At 36.3% G+C, this 26254-nt stretch overlaps 2 protein-coding genes and 1 pseudogene across 3 annotated transcripts; 2 read left to right on the forward strand and 1 right to left on the reverse strand.

Annotated features, from left to right (window-relative positions):
* The first annotated feature begins 1782 nt into the window (after positions 1–1782).
* LOC138906610 (FACT complex subunit SSRP1-like) lies at positions 1783–14405 on the forward strand (annotated as a pseudogene).
* A 976-nt stretch (positions 14406–15381) lies between these two features.
* Positions 15382–18650, reverse strand: LOC104109833 (probable pectate lyase P59). Its single transcript, XM_009619200.4, has 4 exons — positions 18245–18650; positions 17554–17969; positions 16228–16739; positions 15382–15777 (listed from the first exon to the last, which is right to left on the reverse strand). Exons 1-4 carry the CDS (start codon positions 18442–18444, stop codon positions 15550–15552), a joined length of 1356 nt encoding a protein of 451 aa, XP_009617495.1. The 5' UTR covers positions 18445–18650; the 3' UTR covers positions 15382–15549.
* A 5014-nt stretch (positions 18651–23664) lies between these two features.
* Positions 23665–26252, forward strand: LOC104109832 (auxin efflux carrier component 8). Of its 2 annotated transcripts, none has more exons than XM_018775479.3 (6): positions 23665–24336; positions 25093–25262; positions 25362–25447; positions 25541–25698; positions 25767–25843; positions 25939–26252. In XM_018775479.3, the coding sequence occupies exons 1-6, from the start codon at positions 23794–23796 to the stop codon at positions 26003–26005; spliced, it is 1101 nt and encodes a 366-aa protein (XP_018630995.1). In that variant the 5' UTR covers positions 23665–23793; the 3' UTR covers positions 26006–26252. The 2 variants fall into 2 exon arrangements, with proteins under 2 accessions (XP_018630995.1, XP_009617494.1); XM_009619199.4 differs by having other exon boundaries at positions 23667–24301; positions 25082–25262.
* The last annotated feature ends 2 nt before the right edge of the window (positions 26253–26254 follow it).

Consider the following 26254-nt stretch of genomic DNA (forward strand, 5'->3'; position numbering starts at 1 on the left):
CGATTGCAAAGCTCACTCTCACAGGCCTACGCGATCGCGGACTCGTCCACGTGATCGCAAAGCACAAAACGCGTGACCTCTACTTCTGCTTCACTTACTCTACGCGAACATGACCTTCTTCACGCGTTCGCGAATAACAAACTCGCACAGCTACGCGATCGTGTCCCTCTTCACGTGATCGCGAAGAACAAAATCATCACTGCCTCAAACAAGCCTACACGATCGCGGACATTCTCATGCGATCGCGTAGAAGGAAATCAGTGACAGAAAACCAACATTCTTAAGCTGGAATGCCAAGTCCAAAATTGATCCGTTAACCATCCGAAACTCACCCGAGGCCCCCCGGGACCTCAACCAAATATACCGTCAAGTCCCATAACATTATACGAACTTAGTCGAACCCTCAAATTACCTCAAACAACGCTAAAACCACGAATCATACCCCAATTCAAGCCTAATAAACTTTGAAATTTCAAGTTTTCACAAACGACGCCAGAACCTATCAAATCAAGTCTGATTGACCTCAAATTTTGCACACAATTCATAAATGACATAACAGACCTATTAAATTTTTCAGAATCGTATTTCGACCCCGATATCAAAAAGTCAACCCCCGGTCAAACTTCCCAAAAAATTCGACTTTCGCTATTTCAAGTCTAATTCCACTACGGACCTCCAAATAATTTTTCGGACACGCTCCTAAGTCCAAAATCATAATACGGAGCTATTGGAATCATCTGAATTGAATTTTGAGGTCGTTTACACATAAGTCAATATTTGATCAACTTTTCCAACTTAAGTTTTCAATTAAGAGACTAAGTGTCTCATTTCACTCCGAAATCATTCCGGACCCGAACTAACTAACTCGGTAAGTCATAAAATAAATGTAAAGCATAAATTGAGTAGTAAATGGGGGAACGATGTTATAATACTCAAAACGACTGGACGGGTCATTACAATAATATCTTAGTTGGTTGAATACTTAGTTTGATTTCTCACCTTATAATCACTTCCCTATGTATAACAAAAATTAATAGTGAGATGGAAGCAGATTTTTAAAAAGTTTTCTTTGAAAAATTAATATGCACGGTTTTAAATACACTTAAATTACCTCTATTGTTTGGAAAAAATTCAACGTATTAGCATAATCACTATTAAAGTTTCTATAATAAATATAAAGGGTAATTCAATGCCAGAAATTTTACTTTCTATCATGTCGACGAAATTATTTCCATTTAATATTGAGATTATTAATGTACGGAATAGTACTACTACCAATAGAGAATTAACTACCATATTGTTATTATAAGAGGTTAATTAATTAATTTTATTAATGTACGGAATAGTACTACTACCAATAGAGAATTAACTACCATATTGTTATTATAAGAGGTTAATTAATTAATTTAAATATCATTTTTGAAGAAGTAAATGCAGTCATGAATTAAATTATCATGTTAAATAAATACGTCACTAACAAGGTAAAAATGAGTCTCTTATGGAGTAACAGTTTGTGTGATTAAAATGCAATTTAACGTATAATAGTACATTCTATCCAAAGACGATTCAAATAGAAGGAAATTAGACATTTTTGCCGCAAGGCCTACTCGATGTCTCAAATAAGGCTAATGAATGAAATGAATGGCTATTAGCGTAAAGGACTGCTAAGTTGCAAAGAGTCAGTTCGGGTCGGGTCAGACCCCAAATTACCAAATCGCCTAATGCATTTTCGCGCGGGAGGAGGTTGATGCTCGTGCATCTATATAAACTTTTTCTCAACGCTTTCTCGCTTGCTGCAGTGTATTTTCCCATTTTCGTGTACGTAGCAATGACTGACGGTCATCAGTTCAACAACATCTCTCTCGGCGGCCGTGGAGGCACTATAAGTTGTTCTTATTCTTTGACTATGCTCACTTCTTTTTATTCTCGTTGCTTAATTCCAAGTTTCCAGATGTTGTTCAATATGATTTTTACTTCTTTAGGAGCCACTATTAATGATGAAATTGTTGTAAAAATCTCATTTTTAACTCTATTTTTCAGTTTTGATATAATTTCATCATTGTTGTTGTCTTTAGATGGATACTTGGAACCCTAGCTCTATTTATTGATGAACTTGTTATAATGTTGTAAACCCTAATTTTCTGTTCTCCCTGTTTAGTGTTTTTTCTTGCTTTTAAATTCAAATTTTTTATATTTGTGGGATATTTCCATCTGATTTGGATCCATTTGGACAAAAGGAAAGGATTAAAAGTAAAGAATTTATGGGATGCACGCAAAAAGTAAAGGGGAATGTTTTGTTACTTATGGTAAAAAGAATTGGGTAGCTGCTTTACACATTTATTGATAGTAAAACTTATTTTTTTTCTTTTCTGAGAAATGCCGAATCCAGGGCAGCTCAAGGTTCAGTCTGGAGGTATACTATGGAAGAAACAAGGTGGTGGTAAAGCAGTGGAGGTGGACAAGGAAGACATAATGGGCCTTACTTGGATGAAGGTTCCTCGAACTAATCAACTGAGTGTACGGATTAAGGATGGTCTTTACTACAAGTTTACGAGCTTCCGTGACCAGGCAAGTGTTTTATTATTGTTCTTTTAGTAAGGTTTAGTTTATCAGCTTCTTGAACTATTTCATTGCTGATGTAATAGAATAGAAACAGCTCAATCAATGCAGAGAGACATAGACGATTAGCCATAATAAGTTTTGAAATTTTAGTACTAAGTTATTCACCATTGGTTTGATTAAGTGCAAGCCGTAAGTACATGGTAATTAGCAACTTAACAATAATTTAGTTTTGGGAAACTCAGGGAATTGACACATCTGGCTATGTAATGGTTATCAATATTACACGTTGACTGGTAACATAATTGAATTAGGGGTAACTTGGACACTAAACGCATATATCTAGTTTGGAACTGGCTACTGGAAGTGCTTAGTGTCGCAGTTCCGTTACCGTAATTACATGCTTTGAGGAAAAGAGAAATAAGGGGAAGAAAGTCCTCAGTGTTTTTGCATGGTGTTTAAGCGATATTCCTTTCTCAAGTTATTTGTAGAATCTGACCGTGTCTAACGTATTTGTACAAGTTTTTACCTCTGAACCTTTGCAATGTATGTGGTAGCTGGAAAACCTCTGGGATAGTGCACAGTATCTTGTGTTATTAGTTTTTGATGCCCCTTGGTTTTGTGTTTGTGTATTTACTGCTTTGCAGGATGTTGCGACTTGCGAGTTTGACCACCTATTTCCAGAATACTTATGGAATATCTCTGGAGGAAAAACAGCTATCAGTTAGTGGAAAAAATTAGGGAGAAGTTGATCTAAATGGTTGGCAGATGTTTTCCCTTCATAAGTTTATTAGCTTCCCTGATTTTTTTTGCTTGAAATAAATATTTTCTCTTCTTGTGTAAATGAGTTGTAATTGATATTAACCTCAACTATACAAAACCGATTTGTTATGCCTTCAACTTCATTGGTTGAATGAAAGTGGCCTAAATGGAAAGTTCAGACCGCCCATATTGCTTTTTATAGTTCTGCAACAGATCATATATGGGATCAAGAGTTAATACTGAAGAGAGATGTTATCCTAGTATTTCTTCTGTCTACATATTTGACTCTGCTTCACTTTTTGCAGGGAATATGCTTGCTTTTCTTGTTGGTTCTAAAAAAGCATTTGAGATATCATTAGCAGATGTTTCGCAAACACAGCTTCAAGGAAAAAATGATGCAATGTTGGAGTTCCATGTAGATGATACAACTGGGGCTAATGAGGTTACTCACTTTCGTCAAGGATTTCTCAAGATTTCATTTTCTTACATTTTATATTTATGTGTTCCTAATTTGGTTGTCATGCCTAATCTACTTGAATGACACTCTTCTTGATTCATGCTTTGAAGCCACTCTATTCTTAGTAAGCCACACTTCTATTGATTGCAGAAAGACTCGCTGATGGAAATCAGCTTTCACATCCCTAATTCAAACACTCAATTTGTTGGTGATGAAAACCGACCTCCTGCTCAAGTAAGCAAAGGCGTATCAATTCAATTCCTTGAATTCACTGGAGGGGATCCTTAATCCCTTCCATGACATGGTAGCTTCTCTTGGTAAAGATTGAGTAATATGATTGTGCCTATTAGGTTTTTCGTGACAAAATTATGTCGATGGCTGATGTTGGTGCCGGAGGTGAGGAAGCTGTTGTCACATTTGACGGCATTGCCATACTTACTCCAAGGTTGGTTAAGCGCTTTTCATGTCATTTAGTATCACTCTCTATTTTTTGCTTCAGAGTGAATGACATGTGCCCATATGCTGCAGGGGCCGTTACAATGTTGAGCTTCATCTCTCATTCTTGCATTTGCAAGGGCAAGCCAATGACTTTAAAATTCAATACAGCAGCGTAGTCCGTATTTTTTTGTTGCCAAAGGTTATTTCTATGTTCAGCCCCTTTTTAGCATCTTCATCAATGTTCTAGTTATGCCTACTCTTTTATATTTCTTCATGCAGTCTTGAAATCGTCTTATCAAACTTTTCTCTGCTTTTGCAGTATAACCAACCACACACTTTAGTAGTTATCACTCTTGATCCTCCGATTAGGAAGGGGCAAACTTTGTATCTGCACATTGTATTGCAGGTATTGATTGATGTATGGTGGATAATGACGTACATTCTATTTTTGGTATCAACCTGTTGATTTTTTTGTCTTACCAGTTTGAGACAGACAATGTGATAGACCTTTCGCTGGCTTTGAGTGAAGATCTATTAAATACGAAATACAAAGATAGGCTGCTTCCGGGTTACAAGGTAATTAGTTTATTGCGTCTACCGTCATTTGGATTCACATCGACTATGAAAATAGAAATGCAAGTTCATTATATTTGCTTTTTGTTGCTTAAAGTTATGGAATGTGTTTAGTGTTATTAAGATTATTAAGACTTAATTATTGTATGGTTCCCACTTTGTACAGTGCTGAGTCAGCACTATTAGTTGTAGTAGTTAGTTTAGTAGTATTTTTGTACAACATTTTGTACAACTGTCATACGTGTACATATACACATTCTACACTAATGAAAAGTAGTAGAGTTTCATTTTACAAATCACTCTTTACCTTTTCTCTCTCTTCTCTCTCAGAATATTCGAGAACCTCCATTGGAGCTTCTGTCTCAGCTTGATTTCTTCATTACTGTGTTAATCTCGATATGGTATCAGAGCACGGTTGAACACATCTGCCCAAAGTCTACCGGAATTCCTTTTTCAGTATCTCAAAATCTCTTTTCCTCTGTCATATGCTAGGGTTTCAGATTCGTCACTTCGATCTGAAATTTTTCATGCGGATTGAAGAATTTTCAGTGAAATCGATCTATCTACTCACAAACTCGGTTGATATATTAGTCAGTTTCTTCGATTAGAGCTTTTCAAATGGCTATCGATCAAAGCGAAGAAACAACGCCCCGTATGAGCAGAAATGACCAGCCAGTCATCGATGCGAGCAGTCCTTTGTACATTCACCCTTCGGATAGTCCTGGAGTAATGCTAGTGCCGGTTCCATTTGATGGAATTGGGTATAGGTCTTGGAGAAGGAGTGTATTACGAGCCCTATCAGTCAAAAATAAATTAGGGTTCATAAATGGGGAATGTAGGAAACCTAGCCCTAATTCACCTCAGTTTCATCAATGGAAGAGATGCGACGATATGGTGACCTCCTGGATTCTTAATTACCTCGCGAAAGAGATTTATGATAGTGTCGAGTATGTAAATGACTCAGTCGAGCTATGGAGGGAGCTGGAAGATCGATATGATCAAACAAATGGGGCGAAGCTATATCAAATCCAAAAGGAGATCAACGACCTTGTTCACGGCTCATTAGACATCACTGCCTACTACACACGAATGAAGAGATTGTGGGAAGAATTAAACACCCTGAGTGCTAAGTCTCGGTGCAGTTGTGTTTGTACGTGTGGGTCAAATGAAACGATGCATAAAGCAGAACAGGATCGACGACTCATTCAATTCTTGATGGGCTTAAATAAGGTCTATACAATAGTGCGAGGAAGTATTTTGATGATGAAACCTCTGCCATCTTTGGCGCAAGCCTTCTCCCTCATAATATAGGAAGAGAAACAAAGGGAATTCAGGCCGAATAATCAATTAAACCTCGAGTCTGCTTCACTACATGTGAATGCCACATCTACACAACATAAAAATCCATTCGGAGCTAGGAACTTCAAAACACAGTACACTGCAAACAACAGGGGTCGCCCATTCTGTGACTATTGAAGGAGACTGGGTCACACAAAGGAGAAATGTTACAAGTTACATGGGTATCCCCAAGGCAACTCATACAACAATCAAAGCTTCAATCGCACCAGTGCTCAACAGTTCAATCAGAGTAACAACCCAAGTCAGACTCAGGGTGACAAGTTCAATAGAGGAAAAGGAGTTGTGGCAAATGTACATAGAGTTCCAGCTGATTTACTTCATGAGAAGGAAGATAATTCAGTTCCACATGATGAGAATCAAAGTGTCAACCTAACTAGGGAGCAATATGGGCAGATAATGAATCTGCTGCAGCACTTTCAGACAGCCAACACATGATGATCCTCGAGCAATGCCAACATCACTAATACTGCTGTCAACTTCGCAGGTATTGTGGTCTGCACCTCTTCTGTTGATTTTGACAAACCATCATGCAAATGTTTTGAATAAAAGTCTGACCTTTGGATACTCAGGAGCATCTAACCATATGACCTTCAATAAAACAACACTTAGCAATATCACCACACTACCATATCCTTTATTGATCAGCTTACCAAATGGATATAGGGTGAAAGTGCTTGAATTTGGAGATATGATAATCAGTCTTGAAATCATCCTACACAAAGTCCTTTATGTTCCTTCTTTCAAATACAATCTAATTTCTGTCCATTCTCTTGCAGTGCATCTTAGATGTATTGTACTCTTTACTGATGCACTGTGTCTGTTACATGCCCGTTCAGTGAAGAGGCCTCAGGTGATTGGTAATAGTAGTAGGGAGGGACTATACTACCTATATTCCAGGTATCAAAAGGGTAAAAGTACTTTCTCAAATACTGATGAATCAGTTTCTTGTTGCAACTGTTTTTCTTCTACTAGTGTAAATAATGAAGGCTTCAGAAGTTTCACTCATTCATATCATCATTCACCAAATGTAAATACACCCACTCACAATATTAAGTAGGCGAAATACATAAGTACCCACCTGAACTATATACCAAATCCCTGTTACACACTTTCTGAGGACCAATATCACCTTACACACGCAACCTTTCAAAATTGTGTCTAATACACACTATTTTTTTCTTGACCAACTTTTTGTTTGGAGATTGCATCCACGTGCCAATCAAAATGTGACACGTGTCATAACTCATATATAAATAAATACTAATATATTTAAAATAAATTTTAATCGATTAAATTAAAAAAACAGAAAAGAAAGAACATATGTCATCTTTCCCAAACCCCCCTTTCCCGTCAACTTCGTCCTCAGCCATGGAGCTTATAAGAGGAGAGTAATATCATCTATACCATCTATCAAGAATAATACATGGAGCTCAGAAGAGGAGCAAAATCAACGGCAACAAACAAGCCAAGAAGGCCATCATCATCATGAGTGCAAGTGTGCAAAAACATTTTCAGATCCGAGAGTGGAAGAGATGAAAATTGAAATTGCAACTTCTCTTTTCTCCATTTTCAGATCTCATACCACTCCCAAACAAAGTAAATCAAAGTAGTTTTTAGTTTCCATTAACTAAAGAACTCCATTGTGAATAAAATCTCCAATCTTCTCTTGTAATTTTACTCATTCTCATGAAATTCGAAAAAAATATTCTGTTTTATTCATGTAAAGATTGGACGTTTTGGTGAGTTTTAGTGGCAGAGAGAAAAGTAAGAGCAAGTCTGGAAGGGCAAGAGACGAAAAGAAGGTTTAATTTCTGTCAATTCTCAAAAAGAGCACCTTATTTAAATTCTTTATCATAGGTTTTGATGAATTCTTTAAAGGTACACGGGGAAGAGATGAAACAGAGGGGAATTTGGGGAAGACAGATGAGGAAATGGTGGGTTGTGGGGAGGGGTCCTGGTAGTTTGGGGAAGAAATTGGACATGTATTTTCATTTGATAGAAAGAAAAAATAAGGACAATGTTATTACTTTGACACACGGCACTAAAATGCGGATTTAGACAAAATATTACAAGTTTTACGCGCTCAGTTTTTGTGTTAAGTATGCGCATGCCACGTAGCAAAAGTAATGTGTATTAGACACAATTTTGAAATGTTGCGTGTGTAAGGTTATATTGGTCCTCAGAAAGCGTGTAAAAGAGATTTGGGGTATAGTTCAGGTGGGTACTTACGTATTTTGCCTAATAAGAATGAGTTCTCAGCTGTGTTTGATAAGTATGATGTGAATCTTTTGTGGCATAATAGGCTTGGTCATGTTCCCTTTGTCAAAATGAGAGGAATATCCTCCATACCTGTACATTTCTCACCCAAACAACCCTTCATTTGTTTAATTTTCCCTATGGCTAGACAAACCAGACTTCCATTTTCACAAAGAACCAGTACCTCTACCCAAATTTTTGAACTGCCCCATATTGACATATGGGGTCCCTACCATGTCACTACTCATGATAACTACAAGTACTTTCTTATACTAGTGGATGACTTCAGTAGATCCACTTGGACACATTTCAGTAAGAGCAATGCTCTACAAGCCCTCAAAGCCTTTATAACCATGATTGAAAATCAATTTAACACTTCTGTTAAAACCATCAGATCTGACAATGGACTGGAGTTTACCTGTCATGAAGCTACTACATTCTATCAATCCAAAGGCATCATTCATCAGAAAACTTGTCCCTACATACCACAACAAAATGGGATAGTGGAGAGAAAACACAAATATCTCCTAGAAACTGCTAGGGCACTTATGTTTCAATCCAAATTACCAACTAGATATTGGAGAGAATGCATTTTGGCAGCCACCTACCTAATTAATAGGTTACTCACTACCTACCTAAACAACAAATGTCCTTTTGAGCTTTTGTATCATAAGAAACCAAATTATTCTCACTTAAGGAGCTTTGGTTGTCTTTGCTATCCTACTGTACCTAAGGTACACAGGGATAAGTTTGAACCCAGAATAGCTCCTCATGTCTTTATAGGATATCCTTTTGGGACAAAGGGTTACAAAGTATTAAGCCTAGCCACTAGGACGATACACATCTCTAGAGATGTCATGTTTCATGAAAATATCTTTCCTTTTGCTCTAACTTCTAAGAGTGTTTCCCCATACAGTGTCTTCAAATCAGTCACATTTCCTACTTGCATTGAAAGTGAAAGTCCACTTCCTGATGTCCAAGGTGCTGCAGACATCACATCTCCAAGTGTGCACCAACACCTTGAATTCTCTCCTGTTAATGACACTTCAACACAACCTAATACCTCATCCCCTTATGGCTCTGTACCTGCATCTTCATATGAGGTTGCTAGCCATAATTCACCCACATCTACTCAATCAGAACAACTATAATCAGGAAGTCCAATAGAACACACAAAACTCCTACCTACCTCAAAGACTATATATGCACCCTTCCTAATAGAACTCAACCAACTACCTCTTAATGCTCGCCTTCCTTAAATGCCCTCTTCTCCAATCATAATCACATTAGCCCTGATGCTCTGTGTTCTGAAAGTCAGCACTTAGTGACAAATATTTGCCATGATAGTGAGCCATCCTCATATGGAGAAGCAACACTTAATCCTGCATGGTAGGCAGCTATGACACAAGAGTTTGAGGCTCTTCATGCCAATCATACTTGGGATTTAGTTCCCTTACCAGCTGGAAAACAAGCAATAGGCTGTAAGTGAGTTTACAAAGTTAAGCATAAGGCAGATGGCAACATTGAAAGATTTAAGGCTAGACTAGTGGTAAAAGGTTATACTCAACAAGTAGGGATTGATTATGCAGAAACATTTTCCCTTGACAACAGTTAGAGCCTTGATTAGTGTTGCTGTGAAGAAAGGCTGAATATATTCCAACTTGATGTAAACAATGTGTTCCTTCATGGTGACTTGTATGAAGAAGTATATATGGAGGTGCCACCAGGTCTTCTGATTGATCAGTCTAGCTCACATAAGATGGTTTGCAAGTTAAATAAGTCCTTGTATGGATTGAAACAAGCCATCAGGCAGTGGTATGCCAAGCTAACTGAAGTCCTGTCATCAATGGGGTACAAACATTCTGAGAATGACTATTCATTGTTCTCCAAAAAGACCTCATCTTCTACTATTTTTGTAGCTGTGTATGTTGATGATGTTATGGTCACTGGTACTGATTCAATTGAGATAACCAACTTGAAGGCCTTTCTTGATAAACAGTTCAGAATCAAAGACCTAGGGAGACTTCACTACTTCTTAGGCTTAGAAGTACTTTACAAGCCTGATGGGGTTATCATCTCTTAAAGGAAGTTTGCCTTAGACTTGTTAAAGGAGTATGACTGCTTTGCCTACATCATCTTATCTTCTCCCCTTGATCTTGCCCTGAAATTAAAAGCCAATGAAGGCACTCTTCTACCAGATCCCACATATTACAGAAAACTAGTGGGCAAGCTGAATTTCTTAACCAACACCAAACTTGATATAGCATACAGTGTGCAGCTCCTCAGTCAATTCATGCAAGCACCTAGAGACACACACTTGACTGCAACTTTCCATCTTCTTCGATATCTCATGAAGGATCCCACACTAGGGATATTCTTCTCCAATAGTACTGATTGTTCCATTTTTGCATATTGTGACTCTGACTGGGCAGCATGCCTTGATTCCAGGAGATCTGTTACTGATTGTCTTGTTCTAGTGGGAGATAGTCCTATTAGCTGGAAGTCCAAGAAACAAGAGACCATTTCCTTGTCCTCAGCTGAATCTGAATACAGGTCTCTTAGGAAAGTTGTTGGGGAACTAGTGTGGCTAAACAAGTTATTTGAAGAGCTTACTATCCCGTATTACTGTCTTCTGTGACAGCCAATCTGCCATCCATATTGCTCACAACCCTGTGTTCCATGAGCGCACCAAACATATTGAAGTAGATTGTCATTTTGTCCGGACCAAACTCCAGGAAGGTCTGATTTCTCTCCATCATGTAGCTACTACTGATCAGTTGGCTGATATTCTTACCAAAGCTCTCACAGGCGTTAAACACACTGCTGTCCTTGGCAAGTTGGCTGTGAGATCTTCCCATCCAACTTGAGGGGGGTATTAAGAGTATTAAAACTTAATTATTGTATGGTTCCAACTTTGTATTGTGCTGAGTCAGCACCTATTAGTTGTAGTAGTTAGTTTAGTTGTATTTTTGTACAACATTTCGTACAGGTGTCATACCTGTACATATATATACACATTCTACGCTAATGAAAAGTAGTAGAGTTTCATTTTACAAATCACTCTTTACCTTTTCTCTCTCTACTCTCTCAGAATATTCGAGAACCTCCATTGGAGCTTCTGTCTCAGCTTGATTTCTTCATTACTGTGTTAATCTCGATAGGTGTGTTAATCTCCATGAACATCTTTACTCAAATTTTACGCGGCTTGTCTGGTGCTAAAGTCACTAAACCAGGGAAGTTCCGTAGCAGTCAAGATGGGTATGCGGTGAAGTCTTCATTGAAAGCTGAAGATGGACTTCTCTATCCTCTTGAAAAGAGTTTCTTCTTTTTACCTAAACCACCAACTCTTATACTGCGTGAGGAGGTATACTCAAGTTGCTGTAAAGCTGATAAACTTGTGAGTTATACATTTTCATTCTTGAATATTTGACTTAATTCGTTATGCAATTAGATTAATTATGTGGAGTTTGAGAGGCACACTGCGGGCACAACCAACATGCATTACTTTGATCTTCTCATCAGACTGAACAAGAACATCTTTTCCGGAATATCCAGAGAACTGAGTACCACAATCTTTTTGATTTCATCAGGTTAGCTTGAGTTTCAAGCCTTCTTTCTTAATTTGGGGATAACAAGTCTACTTTGTCTCTCTGACACAATTATTGATGCAGTTCAAAGGGTCTGAAAATAATGAACCTTAATGAAGCTCGGGCTACAGAAGGTGTTCCTGTTTTGCCTGATGAAGATGATGCTGTTGATCCACATCTTGAGCGTATTAAGAATGAAGCCGGTGGAGATGATAGTGATGAAGAGGTAATCATGCCTATTTGTAATTTCAGTTAATTTCATCTTCTTAAACTCCCTGATTATCTTTTTCTAAATCATTTTCAGGGTGTCTGTTGGATTGTGTCTTTTTCCTACCCTTTGTGTTGTGGAAAATACTTGAAAGCCTGTCTGACATTCATAAACTTCTCAGGACGAAGATTTTGTCCTTGACAAGGATGATGGAGGGTCTCCTACTGATGATTCTGGAGGGGATGAATCTGATGCCAGTGATAGTGGTGGTGAAAAAGAGGTATAATTGTCCTTTCACATTTATATATTTTCAAGTTCTAACTTGCAAATTGGCAAAATATGAGCTGACATTCATGTATGGTGACTTCAGAAACCTGCAAAGAAGCCCAAAAAGGAGGCTACTGTGTCAAAGCCATCTGCAAGCAGGAAAAAAAGGCAGATGATGATGAATCAAAAAAGAAGAAGCAGAAAAAGAAGAAGGATCCAAATGCTCCGAAGAGGGCAGAAAAAGAAGAAGGATCTAAATGCTCCGAAGAGGGCAATTGGTGCTTTCATGTTCTTCTCACAGAGTGAAAGAGAGGTAGGTGCTTTCTTACAGGATTTCTCATCTCTCTGCGTTTCTCATACTGCTTGAAATTTGATGATAAGAGTTTAGTAGTCTTAGTAAATAAATGACTTTTCCCTGAATTATGTGGTCTATTCCCAGCATTTCGTGATGAGAGTTCTTGAAAAAGATAATGTTCATGTTTCAAGGAGACAATGTCTTTTTTCCTCTTCAGATGTATAAAAGCAAGTACCTGGTGATGCGTATCGAATCTAGCTTTCTACACAAAATATATTGGACATGTCAACCAAAAACAAGTATTTTCCCTATTCCTCATTTCTTAACATAAAACAAAACATCCCCATGGTTGCAAGTTACAACATTCAAGATACTTCATCCCAAAAAGAAAATGTTGCAACGTTCAATATATTACGTAGGTTCAGAACTGACTACCGCGTGCCGCCAAATGTACACATGCATCTTGCAAATCTAGTGAAAATTCCTTCTCACAATCTATATGTAATATAGTATGAACCTGATATCTGGTACATACCCCTCATCCCTTGTGTGTCTAAACAACTCCAACAAGGTAAAATAAATGATCATGGTTTTGGGATGCATTTGATCCACAACTACAAAACTATGGACTTCTTTCTCAATCTATATCCAGCTTGTCACTGTATCCTTTGCCGCTCCCGTCTCCTTCATTTTTGTAATGGTTCTAGCTCTCTTTCTACCTCCCTCCGGAAGAATATATGTTATCCAGTAGAACATGTCACATGATTATCGGTGAAGCCAAGACCCACCCGATCAGCTGCATAGTTCCCCATCTCGGCATCACCATGAATACCATAGGCACCAAGTTATGCCTTCCAAATAAGTGATCAAGTACGGCTTTAGGCTACCCCTTCAAATGAAACTGTTGGCTGAACTTAGCAGTCCAGGTCGCCCGACCCCTTTTGTTTGTTTTTGTAGAGTGAAGAAAAGTTTTCCTGGAATCACCTTCACTGAGACTGGGAAGGTTCTTGGTGAAAGATGGAACAAGCTGTCAGGTTGGTTATTTTGTGGCGTTGTGTTTGTCTTATTTGCTTCAATTATTTTACAGTTAAGGGCGGTTGACACAATGTTGGTCGCGTTTGTTGCAGTTTGCTTGTGTTTTTATTTTCTTCAATTATTTTATGCTTAAGGCGGTTAAGACAACGTTGGCTCACGTGTTGGATTAATGATTTTGCAGCTGAGGAGAAAGAACCCTATGAGGCAATGGCTAGGGCAGATAAGAAGCGGTACAGCGAACAGATCAGTGGTTACAAGAACCCTCAGTCGACCGCCATGGATTCAGGGAACGAATCTGAGAGTTCCTAAGTGCAAAATTATTTTAGATTGGGAGTGGGAGCTTTGAAGGTCGACGTGCCTAATCAGCAATCAGGGCTCGTAGTGGGAAGGACTTGATCTTTACAGTGTATGTGAAGCTCAAGTTTTGGGGCAGACGAGAAATAGGTGTCGTGAGACACTTTTATTTATGACAGCCTACGAATCTTAATTGTCCGCGATCTGCTGAGTATTTCTAGATATTCCATTGTATTAGCAGGTATAATCTAGGAGCCGACTGCATAAATTATCCTTCACATATGTTTAAGAATATAAAGAGGTGGTTTTATTGTTTGGTGTGCTCTTTACATGAGCGTCACTCCAGTGAGTGCCAATCATCTATTGAAAAACGTTCTAGCTGATAGTGGATATCATGCATAGCAAGTTAAAAATCTCACTTTAGAAATCATATCATCTTCCATCCAAATTTTCAAACGAAATGTCAGCATTGTTTTGGTATATTATATACTAATATTCACTTCATTGCCGCTTGGCCATGGTCCGTGGCAAGAAGTAGGACAAACGAGGAGAAAATATTTGTATTTCGGAAGAAAGCCAAAGCAACAACAACATATCCAGTATTATCTCACACCGTGAGGTCTGGGGAGGGTAGTGTGTACGCAGATCTTACCCCTACCTTGTGAGGATAGAGACGTCTCGGAAGAAAGCCAAAGGGATAGGCCAAAAGAATTCCAACTCTTACAAGCCGGAAATGTTTTAGTAAGTAGATGCTCCGCGTGCCAGGATTTGAGTTGGAACAACTAAGAAGTAAGGAGCAAAAAATTCTTTACCATTTCTAGATACTGTTTTTCGTCGAATTACCTAAACAAGCTAGTCGTAGTAAAACATGTACTGCAGCAATTAGTAAGAAATATATGTTCTTACAATTTTGTAACATGGCAGGTTGATTATTTACGAACCAACAAGCAAATTTTAGTTTTTCACGGTTACTTTATGTTTGAAGAAATTGTTAGTTAAGGATAAACGACTAGTATCCCTCCCAAACAGAAGAAATATAAAAGAAAAATGTTATTTACTGCTACACAAATTTGATCGTAACACAGCCCATGTTTATTTTAGAACTAGGTTATGAAAATACAGTAATGTGGTTTTCTTTATACCTACAAGTCGGGATCTCTCCTTTGTTTTGAAACTCGTTGAATAGTTTGCGACCCCTTTTCTTTTTAGTTTTTTTAACAAATTGCGTACTGATATAGAAAATGCATTTAAATTGGCCAACCAAAAGATTGACACAGAGTTGCATAGCCAGTACATCAACTAATAGAGGTTAATTAGTATGAATATTCATACTTGACAGCTCAAAATTACAAAGAACTTTGACACATGCATACAACGTATAATTTTCAAGGACATATATGTGATGTTAATGACTTTGGTATGGTGGAATGGTAATATATATATAGGACAAAAGTTCTTGTTAACAAGCATGTCCTTGCTTGCAATTGAGTGCCCCTGCAAACCTTGTAATCCAAGTGACTTGTTCCCCTGGGGCTGATGATATCCCATCAAAAAGGTTCTGGTGTTTCTTGGTCCAATCTGGATCTCCAGATTCAACAAAGAATGCTCCATTCATGAATAGATCACCTTGTGATCTCCATGTCCACTGTTTCCACACTGATTCTGGGGCATAGTCCCTCTTTGTTATCTGTGCACATGAGAAAATACAAATGCAAAGATGAGCAGTTGTACAGAAACCAAAACTATTACACCTCAATTCCAAATGGATTTAATTTATATATACCGACAATGTAAAAGATTTCTACACTATAAGTGCGTTTTAACCTGTTGTAGTAGGTAACTTACTGTATTTTTCAGGAATTTAATTTATATGCACCGACATATTTTAACTCATTTTATATAGTAAGGTAACATATATCTTATTCGTCAGGTTACTATTCCTATTTTTATGGACTACTATCTATAGTTAATCTTTTATATGACCTGATAGCGTAAAATTCTTTGAGGTTACTAATTTCACTTTTTCTGAACAAAATACATCTTTAAGTGATTCAATGTAAAAATTCTTTTATATTGACAGTACATAGAAGTTAAAGCATGCGTGTCCAAAAAAATAAAGAATGGAGCGTTGATTTACCTCCTTCTTGAACATTTCAGGAGGAGCAATGAAACGATTGCCCTGACTAATAATAGTGGGATGTTGGCTACCACCAATAGCATACATATTCCAATGAGTGTAGTCATTGTTAACAACATGAATAAAACCCCATCTGCACCTTGGCATTCTCTGTACCAATCTCTTACCAAAATGATTGAAAGCCACAGTAATTTGCATCCTTTGATCAATTGAAGAACTGTCACTTGCACCAAAAAGCATCACCTCATTATGATCGGTGAAATGTCCATTTGATATGGTAATAGCAGTTGATCCCTCCACAGCATCAATAAGCCCATCACTACAACGCCACATTGAGACATGATCAATCCAAATATTGGATGAACCAAATATGGAAATACCATCTCCATCGCTCTGTGTCCTTATTCCGACATGGTCCACCGCGCTTATGACCATGCCACCATTGCCTACGACAATGTCGTGAATGTGGAGACCATGGATGATCACGTTCTTCACGTACTGTAAGGTGATACCTGTTGAGACATAATAAAATTAAAATTTTGTTCGTGTTAGCTGATTGGAAATAACTGATAAACAGTGTTGAAATTGATTTCATAAAGTTACGTGTTTGGATATACATGGTAGGTGTTCTCTATTAAGCAACTTTTCAGTTAAAATAATGAAAATGTCGTTCTAGCTATTAATTTATTTAAAAAAATATCTTTACATGAAATTAAAAGGATAAATATAATGAAAGGCATAATGGTGGGAGAGAGTTAGGATTTTATTCAAGAACGGTATTTCAAAATTATAAAGAAAAAATATTAGGAATAAAAATCAATCGAAAAGAGCTTATAAGTTTGAAAAGTCAGGTCACTATTATGACTTTTGGTAAATTTTAAGCACGTTTGATTTTTATCACACGTAGATAGACCAAAAAGTAGTTATAAATTAGTTTGAACTGTTCAGTTTATGAGCTTATTATCCAAACACTTAAAATCGCGGCTTTAAACACTTAGAGCCGGTTTGGACATAACAATTTTTTCGTTTTTTTTTGAAATTTTTTTCGCTTTTTCCGAAATTAGTGTTTGGCCATAAAATTTTTAATTTTCACTTAAAAATGAATTTTGAAATCGAAAATTTGAAAAACTCCAAAAAATTATTTTTCAAAATTTTTCACTCAGATCACTCATAAAACTGCAAAAACAATCCAAAATTATATTCATGTCCAAACACAACTCTAATTTTCAAATACCATTTTGACTTGAAAATTTGTTTTCACTTTTTTTTTGGAATTTTACAATTCTTATGTCCAAACCCCACTTAAATTGTATATTTCAAAAATACCTGCGCCATATGCAATATGAACGTTAACCCCACGACCATCAATGGTCTTATCGCTTTGCATTATCAGCTCCTGATGTAATCTAATGTTCATGCTTTTTGCAAAAATGATCCACAATGGCTCCTTTTGAATGACAGCGTGACGTAGGGTTCCCGGCTTAGGGTTGCTACTGTCGTCGGAAGAATCAGTGACGACGTAGAATCGGCCGGCTTTGCCGCCGGTGGTCCCTTTACCAAAGCCCAATGCACAATCTGCTAATCTTTTCCGATTGTCGGCCCAATTACCTTGGCATCTCCAGCACCTATCAATGGGATTGGTGACTAAACAAGGCCCAGCGTAATTTTTGTGAAAACCTCTTAACTCCCTCCTTGTGTCATTTGTTGCCAGCTTCTTCACTTCCTTTAATTCCTTCATTGATCTGTTTTGAAGTTTTATGTTAGTAATAATTAAGATCTTGATCAAATAAGTAATTGCTAGCCATCATCTCTAAATTTCTTCATCCAACATAAAAATGGCTACAAATTGTAACTTTTTATATTTAAATACATTTAAATGTGTCAAAAAGTTGTAGTCTTGAAAGGAAAAATAGTTTGGTTCCCCAAATTATATAGAAATGAAACATATACAATAGATTATTAAATAGCCATGCAGAAAATAGAAAATTAGAAAGAGACACGAAATTAATTAACGTACTCCTTAGTTTGCTTGGCAAAAGCAAGGGTGACATTAACCGGGTCGGGCTCATAGGCCTTAAGGGCCCATTCTTCTGCTTCTTGGGCTCGCCTCCGCCACACTTCATCAAAGTCACCAATGTGACCGTTTAAGCTTGGAATTATAGCCAAAAAAGTGGAAAATAGAAACAGAGACAAATTTATCAGCTTAGGTCCTCCCATTTAAGGATATTTCCTCTTTTAGGAAGACTAGCTGAAGAAAAAATTATTTAGTTAACTAAGAATTGCAGTTGAAGTTTTTCTAAAGAATTAATCTGTTGTTGTTTTTCTAAAATGTATGGAAGAAGGTCTTAATTGGGTCAAACCCTTGGCTTTTTAGGGGTCAAACCCTCTTTGTTGTAACTTACGAAAGCAACAACGTTAAAAATATGAGTCTTTGTTGGTGAAAAAATGTTGTTTAAATACTAAATGCTTCAGATCAGACAATGGACAAAATGACAATATCGTAAGATGCGCATAGCCATTTCTTTCAAAGGTAAACCGCTTATAAAATTTGATGGTTAATTTTTGTTACTTGCCAATGGTCCAAAAATGCCCGAGGATTCTTCGTGAAAATTTGACTCAATTTCAAGATGGAACAAATTATTTCTATATATTTCGGTAGTTTTATTTGCTTTTGAGCCTAAAACAATATTTACATCAAATCAATATAACTTACTATGGTAAAATGAATTTAATGAAGTAAGATTATACATTAATTAACCACTATTTTTTTAATTATAAACTCCATGTTACATGATTATAAAGACTTTATCCATCTTATATACCACGAATCTTTTAAATGATACATAGCTTTTCCAGATTTTAGTATATTATGAACAAAGATCCAAGACTGATTATTACTCATTGTATTACAACCCCCATATTATAATTCTCGTACAGTGAAGAAAATACTACAAATGTGTATCTGTAATGCCCAAAACAAGCTAATCTCGAGATCCAGAAATCTATTATACGCCTAGCCTTGAGCAAAACAAATACTGTTAGCCCTTAGGGATGGTAAGCGGTGCGGTGCGGGTGTGGGGCGGGTTTTCTCTTAACCCGCAAAATTTCAACCCGCCCCGCCCTGCATAGTATTTGCACCCGCATTCACCCGCCCCGCATAACAGTTGCACCCGCATTCACCCGCCCCGCATCCACACCCACGTCCACCCGCCCCGCCCCGCCCCGCATAAGTGATTTTTTTTCATTTTGTTAGTTTCAATTTTTTTTTTGTTAATCTTTTGGCTGGGTTTTTTTTTCACACTTTTATTATATGTACTCGTACTTTTTATTAATTCTAAAGATTACGGAAGACTTCAGTTATGGAAAGATAAGATACTTAAGAAAATTAAATCTTGCACATATGCAATAAAAGTTACTTAACAAAAATCTTTGATTTCATAATACCTCTTTGTTTTTTAACTTTTTATATTTGTTAAAAGTATATGTGTTAATTTACCCTTTTCAAGCTTTCGTTAGAAATACAAAAAATCTTTGTGAAGATCAATTAATAGATATTTTCGTTAGAAATACTAAATTTCTAATTTCGAACAGATAAAATTCTTGACCATTATATACAGAGGAATGAAAATAGGCGATGCTAATAGGATTAGAAGAATAACAGCAAATATTTGCGAAAAAATAAGGGATTTTTTCATTCTTATACACTATTTGAAACATTATTACGAAAAATATTCATATTTTGGTATTTACCGGACCTAAACACATTTTAGTTACAAAATATATACAATCCATCTTAAAAGGCTCCAAATCTATTATTTGTGTCTTCAATCAAGAGATTTAGTTACACTCTTTTTTTTTTCTCTCCTCTCTCTTTCTTATAATACAAGATTGGCCCATTTTCATATTTTAAAATTAGAGCGAGAAGGGGCAAGTTGTGAACGGGACTGTGTCATTTTAAAATTAGAAATGCTTCCGGAGCAGCTTTTTAATTTTTCGCAAAATTGTACGAAGTTTTTTTCTAATGACATCCAGTTGGTTCTAGCAAAAATTGAGGAAAAGACATACTCCATTTTTTAGGCAATTGACATACCAAGTCTAATAAATTTAGTAGTATTGGTTGACGACTTCAATGGAGGAAAAGACATACTCCATTGAAGGTGCACATACTTTTCAAACATGCTTGATGTTTACAAATTGGATAAAAATGAGGAAAAAGTGTTACGCCAGACAAGGAAGAGAACAATTATTTGTTTCGTCATTTTTTCTCTCGTGCCATTGAAATGCATTAGCTCAATACTCTTTTGGACCCTATGAAGTTGACAACTTCAAGATGTATAAAAAATTGGTTGATGATTGATGGTCTCATGAGTCATGACATGATTGCTTTCAGAGCGTCTTTGATATATCGGTATTTGAATGGAAAACCCAACTCCTTGGCCCTCAATGGAACCACCTTCTGCCCATCCAACACCTGAAATACACATTACTAGGCATTTGGACAATATTTGGTTGAAGTTAATAGAAAAAATAAAAGTATAAAAGTATAATATATACATAATAGTTATATATTATACAATTTATCTACAACTTATGTACAAGTTTCATACATTATTTCTACCCAATTATATACAACTACAATATCATACAACTTAAATACAATTTTTATACAAATTTTATACAATATGTCTTTTGTATATTTTGTATTTAATTTATACATAGTAAAAACAATTGGGAATACAACTAATTATATATTATACAACTTATCTACAACTTTCATACATTATTTCTACCCAGTTATATACAACTACAATATCATACAACTTAAATATATTTTTTATACAAATATTGTTCAAGTTTCATACAATATTTAAATAAAAAAATATATATATAAACAACAGAATATAATTTTTCTACAATTTTACTACTACTTTACTACAATTTCGTAAGTATAATATACGTTATGTCTTTTTCTTCTTCTTCTTCGAGTTTCAATCTGAAATTCAGTCAAAATCAAGTCTAATCTTCACCAAAATACCCTCAAAATTGAGATATAAACTCCAAACAATATTCCCAATTGTTTGCAATAACACCCAACCCAAACAAATAATGGTTTTTGAAAACCCAAATTCGAATTCAAAGTTTCAAAATTTTTTAATGGCTATCAATGGTGGAGTTGCTGCTCTCTTTTCCTTTGCTCTACATTACTGAAATTAGGGATTGATATATATATATATATATATATATATATATATATATATATATATATATATATAGAGAGAGAGAGAGAGAGAGAGAGAGAGAGAGAGAGAGAGAGAGAGAGAGAGGCGGCTGTTTGGTTGGGCTCCAATAGAGAGAGAGGGCAGGAGGGAGAGAGAATAAGGAAGAGAAATAATTGATTCCTAATATAAAGAGATACTCATTTAATTCCTAAAATATATATAATTGGTAAATTTGTATATAGGATATAATTAAATTGAAACTTTTGAATATGATGAGTAATAAAGTTTCAAATAGTGTATAGGAATGTAAAAATCTCAAAAAACAATACCATGAGGCCCTGAAATGTCAAAAGCTAACAAATAAACCGCTATAAAAACAACAACAATATTAATAACACCAAAATATTTCACTGCCTCTTTCTCTTCAGCTATTGTGGATGAAGGTGCAATTTCACGTAAAAACACAACAGCCGTAAGACAAACAACAAAAGGAACTATAGAAAGCAAGAGTAAAAAAGTTGAAGTGTCATTTGCAAAAATATCAGTAAATATAGCTGTACTTAAACCCACATACCCTTTTTAAACTCGCACCCGCATAAATTTTAAATGTTTTTATTTTGACCCGCCCCGCCCCGCAACCGCATATTTTTAAACTCACACCGCCCCGCATGTGTCTAAACCCGCACCGCCCCATTGCCATCCCTGTTAGCCCTACCATAAAAAAGATAGAGTAACATATACGGAGTAAAACTTACTTAAAATTTTGATTTACGTGCAACCCGGTTTCAGAGCCTCAAATGAACCTTTAACAACAGTATCACTATTATTTCAACTTCAGCTCAAATATTTTTTCTTTTTTAAATGCCGAGATTTTTTCTTCCAGTTTCTTACTCTAATTAGTCTTGCCCTCGCCAAAAACAAGGCGTGTATGTAATTTTCTAGGATTTAAGCCAATTGGTTAGAAGGTTTCTTTAACCAAGGGAAAACCATTTCAATAGGAGCATTTTTTAGAAAAAGCTATCTGCATATTTTCCGGAGAGGAAAGAATGTGCTAAGCTTAAGCTTACCTCTAAGAATAGTTTACTTGTTAAAAGCAAAAAAACTACAATATAAACAGTCAAACGTAAGTGAATCAATACACAGCCATTTTAGAGCTGCGACAAAGAACAATGATTATCAATGATTCCCTATGTTAATAAGAAAGGGACTCATGAAAAGTTCCATGAAGAATATCAATGATTAATCAATCAATTAATTACGCCTTAAATTCCAGACTAGTTAATCGACTATGTGAGTCTTTCACCTCTCTATTCAGATCCATTTGACTTCGATATTAGTAAATAATTTGTCCGTTAAGACAGAAAAGCTTTTGGGATTCCTCATATTTCAAGAGTCCAACAGTCATGTAATACACCCAAAATAATAATAATAATAATAATAATACTCAATAAAGAGGCACCAGAACTTAGCCTGTGAAAATTTCATACCTGTAAAAGCAAAACCCTGTAATACTTATTCCAAAACTTTGACCATATATAGCAAAAATTCTTACTTCAACAACGTTATTTACTCATCAAGTCAGTTACTTCTTTTGCAATTCACTTCTTTATTCTCCTAGCTTACTTTTTCAGATAACCTGGCAGCTAAAGTCTAGTCTATGCAACTGCATAAATTAAGATATAGGCATCAGGCAGGATCACTTAACAGTTTTCCCTGATTTTTGCTGCCATCAAAGTAAAGACAAATAGTTCAACTGTTCAATCAAGGCATTTTAGTGCAGTATAGATCACTGCATGTAAAGTGCAGTACAATACCTCTTCCTAAATGAAAACTTATAGGAAAATAAAGTGCAAGTGGGGTACAAAACAGGAGAAAAAATAAAGCATGTAGAGTTTACTATTTCCAGCCTATTGAGATAGGTTTAGGCAAACACCTATGCCGCATGAAGAAATGAGCAAAAAGGGCTTAACCACATGAAGAAAAACAGAATCAACTTTTTGGCAAACAAGATTAGATACACTTGCATTTTGAGCATGTAAACATGATAAACATCAGTAATATCAAATTTACAACCTAAAAAGGTGCATTATCTGAGGGGAGACGCACGCACAGGGAAATTAGATTACTTTCTGCAGTGTATGTGAATCTACAAAGCCATAATTTAGTAAAAACTTTCACAATATGATAACCAACTGATGCTGGGATAAAACTCAAAAAGATTAGTCAGAAAGCTTCAACGGAAAGATGTAGTCTTCACTTTCCCAGCATATGCCAATAAAGCAAACTAAACAGCATAAAAGGCCCTGTTACCAAGGTTTCAAGATATGAAAACCAAACAAGAAGTACCATGATATCCCTACGTGATGTCTACCATGTCGTGGCAGCCACTATCCCTTTATATGTCGTCATGATCTTAGCCTATATTTCTGTAAGATGGTGGAAACTCTTTTCACCAGAGCAATGCTCTGGCATCAACAAGTTTGTGGCGAAATTTTCAATACCTTTATTATCCTTCCAAGTGATATCAGAAAGCAACCTCTACAAAGTAAATCTGAAGCTTCTATTAGCAGATTTCATACAAAAAATTCTTGCTCTCTTTCTACTGGCAGTTTTTGCCAAACTGAAGCCCAGAGGAAACCTGACTTGGATCATAACAGGTCTTTCGGCTTCAACCCTTCCAAACACCTTAATCTTGGGGATTCCACTAGTAAAGGCCATTTTTGGTGATGCAGCAGCAGAACTACTAGTGCAGATAATTGTACTACAGAGTTTAATTTGGTACAACCTCCTACTATTCTTGTTTGAGCTCAATGCAACTAAAGAATCTTATGTGCCATCACCATCGGAAGTAGCAGGTATGTACACAGATAACAGAACATGGTTCCTAAATGTTGGATATTTATTTGAATGGCATCCGTGTAACAGAACCTATTTAAAGCACTCCAATTTTAACTGTTAAGAACCAGAAAGCAGTAGATTGCAAATGTGTTAAAGTGAAAAGAGAATCCTATTCTGGGCCCCACAGATTAGCCTGTATCATATGATTTCTAGATAAAATAATTTGTGATATCGTGTAGCATGCACTCAATTTGTGAAATGCTCCTTTCTCATTTTCTAAACTAGTTTCACAATTACAGGAAGGCATAGGTTAATCCTTAAACTTATTAACGTAGTTTGGTAGCAAAAACTCAAGAACTGAGAGGTGATTCATCTACTTGCAAGAGACAGATGCACTTTCAACTCACCTAAATGAAACAAACAGGAAGTTTGGTTAGACAACCATGACAAAAGTTGACAGTAGTCATAATTGGTTCCTGAAGTTTAGAACTAACAGAACTACTATATCATGCATCCATCCAGCTTACTCAACCCCCCCCCCCCCCCGGTCCCCCCAACAAAACGAAAGAAGAAGAAGAAAAAAAAGGACAGCTCATTAGAAGTTAGCAATTAAGTTTAAAATGATGACCAACCCCAACAGAAATGTAAAGGAGATCAGGTAGTTTAAGCTGTTAGTGTCTTTGTTTATCTATGATCTTCAGCATGACAATTTCCAGAAATCCAATGTGACAACTATTAAAGCAAACATCAATATGCTTGCTCTTTTTCTTATGAAATATATATTCTGCCATTGAAAGTTGAGCTCGAGGTCCCTGAAGAATCAGAACTAGAAGAGGACAGGGAGGAGGAAGCAAAAGCCATATGCCCGAGGAAGACAAAGATTATGCTAATTCTTCTAACAGTTGGAAGGAAACTCATAATAAATCCTAATACACATGCAACTCTTGCGGGTATTATTTGGTCCGGCATACACTTCAGGTAAAGCCTTATTAATGATCTCTAGAAAAACAAATCTATCTTCAGAAACTCCTCATAAAAAATCAGTGGACTTCTTTGTTTACACAAAATGAAGTGCAGGTGGGGAATCAATCTACCAACAATTGTTGGACGATCAATATCAATACTTTCAGATGGAGGGCTAGGAATGGCAATGTTTAGCATAGGTACAATGGATAAAAAGTACTCATCGCATGAATTACTAGAGTATCAACGAGAAAGCAAATGGCTCAACTACTCATATTGCACTAATTTAACAGGTGTTTTCATGGCATCCCAAGCTAGTATTATAGCATGCGGAACCAGAAAAGCAATATTAGCAATGGCACTAAAGTTTGTTCTTGGACCTGTACTCATGGCAATCTCATCTATTGCTGTTGGACTAAGGGGAAAATTGCTAAAATTGGCGATAGTGCAGGTGAAAGTATATTGTTTTTCTGTTGTCGATTCATGGAAGATTAGTTAACACTGTACTTTGTATTGCAGGCAGCCCTTCCCCAAGGAATTGTTCCTTTTGTGTTTGCCAAGGAATATAACATACATCCTACTATCTTAAGTACAGGGTACCAGATAGAACTATCAACTCGAACTTTTAACTTCTTCACTAAGAACATTTTAAGCAGATATGATTTTTGATGTGGTTTCATTCTGATTGTAGGGTAATCTTTGGCATGCTGATCGCAATACCAATTGCTTTGGCATACTATTTCCTTTTGGAAATATGAAACTCAGACATGGTCATGGGATAGCAGATATTCACAAATTCAAAAGAGAGACAATTTGTTCTCTTGTAACATCATTCAACTGTCGAGTGATTATAGTAAAGAAAAAGGCAAAAATCTTAGTGAAGTATAGTTTTTTGTATAAAAATAATAAAGGATGAATGTGTGTCGAGTTCACTTACCAACTCATTTATTATAAAACATCAGCTAGAATGCATAAATAAATCCAGTACATGCACTATCTGGTCAATG

Source organism: Nicotiana tomentosiformis, chromosome 2 (assembly GCF_000390325.3).
Source record: "Nicotiana tomentosiformis chromosome 2, ASM39032v3, whole genome shotgun sequence".
Taxonomy (NCBI): Eukaryota; Viridiplantae; Streptophyta; class Magnoliopsida; order Solanales; family Solanaceae; genus Nicotiana; species Nicotiana tomentosiformis.

Coding starts and splice junctions, on each gene's coding strand:
- LOC104109833 (XM_009619200.4), bottom strand. CDS start 18,444: ATGGGAGGACCTAAGCTGATAAATTTGTCTCTGTTTCTATTTTCCACT. Junction 16,740..17,553: donor TCATATTGCATATGGCGCAG/GTATTTTTGAAA, acceptor ATGTCTCAACAG/GTATCACCTTACAGTACGTG. Junction 15,778..16,227: donor CTGAAATGTTCAAGAAGGAG/GTAAATCAACGC, acceptor TCATGTGCACAG/ATAACAAAGAGGGACTATGC.
- LOC104109832 (XM_018775479.3), top strand. CDS start 23,794: ATGATATCCCTACGTGATGTCTACCATGTCGTGGCAGCCACTATCCCT. Junction 24,337..25,092: donor ACAGAACATGGTTCCTAAAT/GTTGGATATTTA, acceptor GTTGAGCTCGAG/GTCCCTGAAGAATCAGAACT. Junction 25,699..25,766: donor TAAAATTGGCGATAGTGCAG/GTGAAAGTATAT, acceptor TTTGTATTGCAG/GCAGCCCTTCCCCAAGGAAT.